Source organism: Quercus suber, unplaced genomic scaffold (genome assembly GCF_002906115.3).
Source record: "Quercus suber isolate HL8 unplaced genomic scaffold, Cork oak 2.0 scaffold_413, whole genome shotgun sequence".
NCBI classification, from domain to species: Eukaryota; Viridiplantae; Streptophyta; class Magnoliopsida; order Fagales; family Fagaceae; genus Quercus; species Quercus suber.
Window position 1 is genome coordinate 509,620 of NW_027069864.1, and position 9,260 is coordinate 518,879.

Sequence of the window (9,260 nt, forward strand, 5' to 3'; positions counted from 1 at the left end):
TGGGTTTTTTTTTTTTGGTTGCTTCTTACGATGAACTCATTATTTACAAAGTTTTATAATAATTATGCTATAATATATGTACAATATTCTTCAAAATCATCTTATATAAAACAATATAATATTATTCGTGCATCACACTAGTAACTTACTGGCTCTTTATAATTATAGTATGTTATAACATGTTCTAAAAAATATTAGAGGTAAGAATGACATAGCTTTGATGATGAATAGGTGAAGAGGTACGAGGTATCTTCCAAAATGTCTTTATTAGTTTCCTATATAATTCCACAATACTTACATGATTTTTTGGAGGTATAGTACTTTCAACGACCTGAAATTTCCTTTCAATTGTTATAATCTCAAGTTCTCAACCATTCATCAATATTTTTAAGCATAAACTTGTATCCTACTTAGATGGAAAGGACAATCTGGGTATCACAAAAAATATTATAGGTTCCAAGGAAGGACCTTAGTTTCTTATAACCCACTCAAGATGATATGTTAAAGAATGTGGTGCCTTGCAACGAGTGATAATAGAAATGATATTGAGTAGTTTAAATTTCAACCAATGCCATAAAAATTTGAGAATGCACAATATAATCAAAATTTCATATGAAATTAAAAACTATGGACGAGCCTAGCAGGCCCAAAGAAAGACTTCAATCCACCACAAAGAAAATTTGGGTCAGGCCGACCAAGCTAGCTAGTCACAATGTTTAAATATCATAAATTTCTACTAAGAGTAGCTCAATTAATTGACATTTTCTGATGATTCCAATGGAGACATTCAAGCATACTTATTAAACAAGGAATGGACATTGACTTAGTCTATGAGTTGGGTAATTGGTTCAACTAATGGGGTCATTGGTTGAACTGTAGGGTCAAATAAAAAAATTATATATATATATATATATACATACTATTATTTAAGGAGCTTCTCCTGTTTGGACCAGATTTGTTTTGTTCCAAAATACCTCTACAATCTACGTTTAAGTAGGGGCAAAACTCAAGCATAACAATGTAAAAATATATCTCTAACTATCACCTAATACATTTCCTACAAAATAGGGTCACCCTTCCACTAACCCACTTCTTCAAAGCAACTATACGGTGTGTTTTTTTTTCTTTAAAAAAAAAAAAAAAAATCATCCTCACCTTTATCTTCAAATCAATTATAAAATTAAAAACAAAAAACCTAATTAAAAAAAAAAAAAAAAAAACACACGTTCTATCAAAAAAGTTATCTACCCTATTATAATTTTTTTTTTAAAGGTTCTCTGCCCACGTTCCTAATTTGGAAATATATATATATATATATCCCATATTCTATCCAAAACAAAAAACATGTTTAATTTAGTCTCCCACTCTAAAACAAAAACTTCCCTCTAACATAACCTCCTACTAATCTTTAACTGGTAATGCTTATCAGTTATCACACCACATCTAAATGTTTCCAACCACCATGAGTCTCTTAAGCAAAAGCTTGTTTTCAGAACTATTTTCACATTTTGGTGATTGTGCTACCCGAACCAAAGCAAAACAAAAACCAGCAAATTGAGCAGTTGTATATAGTGGAAGCCCTTAACAAGTGTAGCAATAAAAAGTAGTTCAAGAATGGAGGTTGAAACCTATGTGAGTAACGCCCAATTTTCTTGATGAATTCTTTAGCCCTTTTTTTTTTTTTTTGGTCTTCAAGGGAGTGTTAATCAAACATAGAAAGTTGTACTGTGTTATTCGTAGTTTAGCACCAGTGTCAATTGGATGTAATTTTAGATGTTGAAATATGTGGTTAAAAATTCTTCATTTTGAAACCAAATTCTATAAGTTGTTGAAACCATTTTAATCTATAGACCTGGCAAATCTATTTTGAAAAACGCTTTTGTAAATATTACAATTTTTATTAAAAATTTGTACCATGATTTTATGTAATTTTCATTTATATTTTTTATATGCCCAATTAGTTTTTGACTTGAATGGCCAAATTTTGTTGAATTTTCACTTGGTAACGGTTTTTTTTTTAATAAAAAAACATTAAAAAAATTATTATGAAATTACTAATTCACTGCAGTCATATTAATTTGCAGTGTAAGGATCTTCACCTAAGGCTATACATTTCTTTTTTTGTGAAGACTTCTAAGGCTATACATGTTTTGTAGGGATCAAATTACTTATGGAGAGTGTCTACAAAAGAATTTATCATGAATTTATTTATTATAATAATTCATTATCCTAATGTTATATTTGATTTAGTTTCCCTTCAGGAAATTCTATATTTGATTGTGGTTCTTTTTTCCTAGTATTATGGTGGTGACTAGTGAGGGAGATTCAAGGGAGATGGAGGTGGTACTGCTACACTGTACACAAGTTCGGCTAAAAGGATTTGAGGCATGGAATGATATTTTAATTTAGCGAGTGTGTAGTGAGAATTGAATAAGTATGTTGCTCTTGAAGATGCATGTACATGTTGTTTACTAAGGCAAAATTATCCATTGCTTCATGATATAGAAGTTAACTATAGATGTACATTTTTTGTTTGATAAAAAGTAAGAAACATGTGAGTTAAATTTAGAGACAGAAATTTATATAGAAGGTGTTTAATTTAGACAAAAAAATTTTTGTATAGAAGATGTTTAAGAAACACGTGAGGCTTTTTATTTTTTATTTTTAGTGTTATAATTTTTCACTTATTCTAATTTGATATTTACGTTTTTTTCCACAAAAATTGTGTATTTAAAACTACAAATATAGATAGAAGGGTCATAAGGTTAGTTACAAAAAATGAACATTGAAATCATATGTTCATGTGTGGATAGGCCAATATGAGAGAGAGAGAGAGAGAGAGAGAGAGAGAGAGAGAGAGAGAGAGAGCTTGAAGTGAAGCCTAACACAAACATGCGTGTGAGATAGAAAACAAGCACAGAAAATAAAAATTTGCTGATTATGGAAGACGATGTGCATGTGGCTCAGACTCTCCTAGTGAGATACCTTATGAGGCTCAAACTATTCATGATGGTATTCATCGAGTAGCTCTCCAGTAACCCTTTTTTCTGGCTTCATTTGTGGTGAGAGTGATCACTAAGATCATATATGGCTCGGACAAAATTTTAGCAGTGCTGTTTGAATCCTATTGAGGGTGCCAATATTCAAGCATGTGCCATGACTAAATACATGTGTATTTCTCCCATATTATAAGCTCAAAAATCAAAGGTTAGTTACAAAAAATGAACATTGAAATCATATGTTCATGTGTGGATAGGCCAATATGAGAGAGAGAGAGAGAGAGAGAGAGAGAGAGAGAGAGAGAGAGAGAGCTTGAAGTGAAGCCTAACACAAACATGCGTGTGAGATAGAAAACAAGCACAGAAAATAAAAATTTGCTGATTATGGAAGACGATGTGCATGTGGCTCAGACTCTCCTAGTGAGATACCTTATGAGGCTCAAACTATTCATGATGGTATTCATCGAGTAGCTCTCCAGTAACCCTTTTTTCTGGCTTCATTTGTGGTGAGAGTGATCACTAAGATCATATATGGCTCGGACAAAATTTTAGCAGTGCTGTTTGAATCCTATTGAGGGTGCCAATATTCAAGCATGTGCCATGACTAAATACATGTGTATTTCTCCCATATTATAAGCTCAAAAATCAAAATAGAAACTACGGAGTTGGTAGAACAAGAAAATGATTCTTGTATTGACACGTGATGGTTATTTCTTAATAAATTCCCTCACTAACGAAAGATTGTAGTTGAATAAACACATTTTATGCTTTCTCGATCGGAAGGCCTCTTGACTTTTGTCGAGTCTGATATATATTCTTAAAATATATATGTTCGCATGAACAGAACGGATCGAATCCTGCACATGCTGAAGGGTTACCTATAAGTACAAAATGAAGTAAAAACACGAACTCTAATCATTAGTTTCAATTATTCTGTTCAAATGGTTTTTTCCCCTTAGAATATGCCAAAATGTTTCCTTAATTGTGTGCTACCTTTATTTATATATATATATATATTTGTATTCCACTTTATTGCTCCACTAATCACAATTTTCATATATTTATTTGACTTTCTTTATAAAAATAACTGAAATTTAAAATGAAAAAAAAAAAAAATAACATGGCATGAATACTAGCATGTATACAAATATTTTTTCCTACCTTTTTGGCCTCATTTTATGCTCTATTAATAACAATGTATATATTTGAATTTTCTTATAAAAAATTGAAAATTGAAGAAAAAAATTAGTTACACAGCATACTATGATTGATGGGCATAAAGTGAAGTACAAAAAGTGAAACAAATTATTTTTATTCATGTAGAGGCCGATACTAGTGCTTTGAAATAATGTTTTTCATTGTCTTTAAGGAGTTTTATATTATAATTGATGACAAGTTATTAGTGTCTATCTGACTCATAATACTTGATTTTTAAAACAAAAATGGTTAAAAAACCTGTGTCCCATTTTAAGTGCTTCAATTTATTTTCTACTAATCACAGTTTAACACACCCTTTTTTTTTTCTTTTTTTTTAATGAAATATCAATTAATGGAAGATTTAAAAAGAGAAGAGAAAATCAATATAGAAAAATTACGTGGTTCAGCAGTGTGAACACATCGAAGGGAGAGAACGACTATCAATCCGGCCTCACTATTCCGCTTGTTATATATGTTCCCCTCCATTCACTCCACTACACTCCTAAGGCTCTTTGGCCAGTGGCTCAAACAAATATACACTAGCTTTAACATTTTTTTCCCCTAATAAAGTAATCAAGGTTTACATTTAGAAGGAAAAAAAAAAAGAAAAAAAAAAAGAGAGAGATATATTGTAATTAGTAGAGCATAAAGTGGACATTAGGAATGGGAAATATAAGTTTTATTCAATGTTTAGCAAAAAAAAAAAAAAAGTTTTATTCAATGAAACTTAATTTTTATTCAATGAATTTTTGGTTATTTTCTGATTTTCTCACAATACTTGACCTGAGTACAATTGGAAATGTGCCAGGGTTTGAAGATGGAGTTGGTACCAGCAACCAACACACACACACACACACACACACACTCACACTCACAAGCCACACCTCCCCACTTACTTGGTCATTTACAACCATAGAACATGTGAAAAGTGAAAACCACCAGTCCAAGTCAACTGTTAATTTTGTACACATCTAACCTCAAAACCCCCACTATTTCATTCTGACTCTATTAAGCATTTTGTTGTAGGGTTCTCTCTCTCTCTCTCTCTGATTTTCTGTAATATCATTCAATGAGAAAGCCTTGCTGTAAGAAGGAAGAGACTAACAAAGGAGCCTGGTCCCAAGAAGAAGACCAGAAACTAATTGCTTACATCCAAAAACATGGTGAAGGTTGCTGGCGTTCACTTCCTAAGGCTGCTGGTATTTTCCTGCCCCCTTTCCCTTTTGGATTTTAATTAATTTTCGAGCTATGCCATCCATGCCATAATAAACTTGCATGCCTGCTCTTTACACGTCCTTCTTCTCCTTCTCCTTCTTCTTCTAATTATTATTATTGTTGATTTTTACATAATAATCGCCAATATATTTGGACCATTAATTGATGATCATAGGGAACCAATAAAATTTTGAGATGAAAGAGAAAAAAGAAAAGGGAGTACTTCGTGATAGCATGTTCTCATATTTGTTGTTGATTAGGGTTGCGACGCTGTGGCAAAAGTTGCCGACTGAGATGGATAAATTATTTGAGGCCAGACCTCAAGCGTGGCAACTTTGAAGAAGATGAAGAGGATTTAATCATCAGGCTTCATGCTCTCCTTGGGAACAGGTGCAATATCATCTTTTCATTGCAATCCTGGTTGAGAAATGATTCACTGCAGTGATATTAATTAGCATTTTATGCTAAAAATAATATTTATGGTTGATATAGGTGGTCACTGATAGCTGGAAGATTACCGGGACGGACTGACAATGAAGTAAAGAACCACTGGAATTCTCATATAAGAAAGAAGCTAACACAGATGGGAATTAATCCCAATAAACCTCATAAGCTGGGAGGCACTGCATCTTTTACTGGAATCTCATTTTTTTCCAAGAATCAGGCACCTAAGCCAGTGAATGTCCATCGCGACGACAATCAAATCCTGGGTTTTGAGAGTGGTGTTGAAAGCAACAAGACCAGCTGTGTCCCAGACTTGAATCTTGACCTTACTCTTAGCACTCCCACGAGTACTCTTGTGGAAGAGAGGCAGCAGCCAAATCCCTAACTAAGGTCCTGGTCTCCATGGCCTCTTCTATGAAGATAGCTAATTATATCACAATGTAAGTAGTAGTATAATCTCGTGGTGCAAAGAAGGAGAGTAGAAATAGCATCAAAGCTCATCTCATATATTTTTATCATGAGGGATGGAGTTAAAACAAGGTTAGCAATGACAAATATCATTTGAAATTAAAAACATATGGTGAGAGGGTATTTTTATTTGTATCTCTATGCCATACCTACTTTTTTATATGCTTTGGAAGTGTAATACATGTATTTGACTGCAGTATTATATTGCTGTAAACCTAATTGTAAGGGAAGTTTGAGTATTGAGGCTGTAAATTTGCATATTTTAATTTATCAAGTATTTATACAAAGTCTGTTGAACTTTTATGATTGTAGAAGGAAGGTTCAATATATGGCTGCAAACTTGTATTTATAGGGCTACAATTGGTAAAGTTACAACTGAACTGATTTCTACTCTTTAAAATAAGAAGCACTGAGTAAACCCTAGCCAGTTGCTTAATCTCTCAGTTCTCAGCTATGCAATGGCAGAAGTATTAATTTTGGTTCTGCGTCCATTCTTTCTTTCACTATAATGATGGCTACTTTATTCGGTCCCTGTTCTTTTTCTTCTTCTTTTTTGACAATTTGATAACACAATAGGAAAGGGGATTTGAAATTTTGAACCCTGATTCTCTTAATTAAAAAATAAATAAAAAAATAAAAAATAAAACTGTTTATAAAACTAGTTTACACCATATATAGTGCCTTCCTAATCACCATACTAGTACGTACACTAACAAGAGAAATCAATCTAAAGAATATAGTCTAAGAGTCATATTATGCTAAAATTCCTGATTTTCTGAGATTTCTCATAGCTGCGTGGATTCTCCAATTTACCCTCAACGATGCAATTTTCTTCTTTTGTTTTGAATAATTTTTTTTCCTGGTAAGTCCAGGCCAGGGCTGAGGATGTAATTTAACTTCTTTTTCTTTTTCTTATTTTTAGGTAAGTTAAATATATTTTTTTTGTTCTTTCTTTCTTTCTTATAGAAGCTGCAAGGATGTCCTAGGAAAATTTAGCCTCGAAATTTATATATTTTTCAAAATCTTAAACTGACCAGAGATTAGGTATGAAGAATTTTTTATTAATTTATTTATTTTTATCTTTTCCTACTTTAAGGAAAAAAATTTGCGATTCACAAAATCCAGTCTCCTTGACATTCACTAGTTGTTAATAGGAATCACAAAATTAAAAGATAAGGTTATTAACGCTTTTTTTGACTAGACGAAAGCTGAGGTGACGACCAAACATTCAAAGGAAATTCATGCCCTGTATGGAAAGAGCTAAAAGTGGTACTTTCAGTTATTCATTTGAAAAGAGTTAGTTGCACTTGCACATGCTTCGAGCTCATAACTAACCCTTGGACCAGTAACTGTCGAGAATTTTACAGCATTTCAACAAGAGGCTAACCCCACCTAATGTTCAAGGTGACTATTTGGAACATGGTGTAGCTTATAGTAAATTCCCAATGTTTGTTCAAGATGCCTTGTTTGAATTTTCAATATTGGGAGTTAAATATATATATATATATATATATAGGTTGGGTTCAAGTTACACCAAGTGTAATTTTAAGTAATGTTACACCACTTAATATTTTTTAATTAGATGCGAATTTTGAGAAATCTACGTTGGATTACATTATTTTCATATATTCTCTATACTTGCAAAATTTTGAGATGATCAAAGATTAATAGTTATATCATCAGTCAACTGTTTAAATTTAAATTTTTATAGTTTAAAATAATGCATAAAAAATGAGTTTATGGATTAAACGATAAATATTGGGTCTATTAGTTCTTTTTATATGCAAGAGTAAATATAATGTGTCAAAACAGCTGCTGCATGTGTAGATATAACCTCTGTTTTTCTATTGGGTCTATTAGTTGTTCCAAATTTTATTGTCTCACGTGTAGGTAAGGAACACATGTTTTGTAGCTGCATGTTTACACACTGATGAGAGGGAACTTTGATATTATATTCGATTTATTAGTTATAGCTATAGGTATTGGCTAATAAATCGAATAGTATTTGGCTCAAAGTGACTATTTCTTTAGATATGGAATTATTGAAATTTTTATTTATGCAAATATGTTGGTTATTATATTTACATATTTTATATTTGTATTCATTGTTTATATTGGTTGTTATAGTTACTAAATAGCAAAGAGAGTGTGAAGAGTTATATGATGCCCCAAACAATCCAGGGCTACTAGAGTAAGAGTTACCACTTGAAGATTTTGGTGATTGTGAGTTGAAATCCAAGCCATATGTTGGAATGCAATTTACTTCCTTGATGGTGTTGAAACTTTTTACAAAGAATTTGCAAAAAAATAAGGTTTTGGAATCCGTGTTTGTACCAGTAAAAGACCACCTAGAAGTGATAATATAACAAGTCGTATTTATGTATGTTGTAGTGAAGGACAACGCAAAAGAAAAAAAGACACTTGATAATGGAAAGAGCAAAGATGATGAACAAAAGGCCCATAGAAGTTGTTCAAGTCTTAGAACTGGATGCAAAGCAATGCTTAGGGTCATGAAGAATAAGAAGTTGCTGAAATGGGTTGTGAAGGGATTTAACAACAACTACAATCATAGTATAATAAGTCCAAAAAGTGTGTCATACCTCCGATGCCACAAAAAAAAAAATGTACACTGTTGCCAAAAGTCTTGTTGAAAAATTTGGTGAAGAAAGTCTTCCAACAAGAAAAGTTGCCATGGTATTCAATGTAGGTGACCAAACATTTACAAGTAGAGATTGTTGGAATCACTTGAGAGATGTTAGGAAAAAAAACCTAGATGCTGGAGGTGCCTCAGCTGTCCTTAATTATTGCCAAAAACAACGGGCTAAAAACTCCAATTTCTTTTATGTAATTCAATGTGATGATGTTGGCCATATGGTTAATTTCTTTTTTGGGTGGATGCATGATCAAGAATGGCTTATCAATACTTTTGGAATGTAG

At 32.2% G+C, this 9,260-nt stretch overlaps 1 protein-coding gene across 1 annotated transcript; it reads left to right on the forward strand.

The window, feature by feature from the left end:
• Nucleotides 1–5,193: 5,193 nt before the first annotated feature.
• On the forward strand, nucleotides 5,194–6,562 carry LOC111990470 (MYB-like transcription factor 4). Its single transcript, XM_024022238.2, has 3 exons — nucleotides 5,194–5,395; nucleotides 5,672–5,801; nucleotides 5,904–6,562. The coding sequence occupies exons 1-3, from the start codon at nucleotides 5,266–5,268 to the stop codon at nucleotides 6,238–6,240; spliced, it is 597 nt and encodes a 198-aa protein (XP_023878006.1). The 5' UTR covers nucleotides 5,194–5,265; the 3' UTR covers nucleotides 6,241–6,562.
• Nucleotides 6,563–9,260: the final 2,698 nt, after the last annotated feature.

Bases quoted from the DNA above. Each gene is read 5' to 3' on its own strand.
- LOC111990470 (XM_024022238.2), top strand. From the start codon at position 5,266: ATGAGAAAGCCTTGCTGTAAGAAGGAAGAGACTAACAAAGGAGCCTGG. The intron at 5,396-5,671 runs GTATTTTCCTGC...GTTGTTGATTAG, and splicing joins TTCACTTCCTAAGGCTGCTG to GGTTGCGACGCTGTGGCAAA. The intron at 5,802-5,903 runs GTGCAATATCAT...TGGTTGATATAG, and splicing joins CATGCTCTCCTTGGGAACAG to GTGGTCACTGATAGCTGGAA.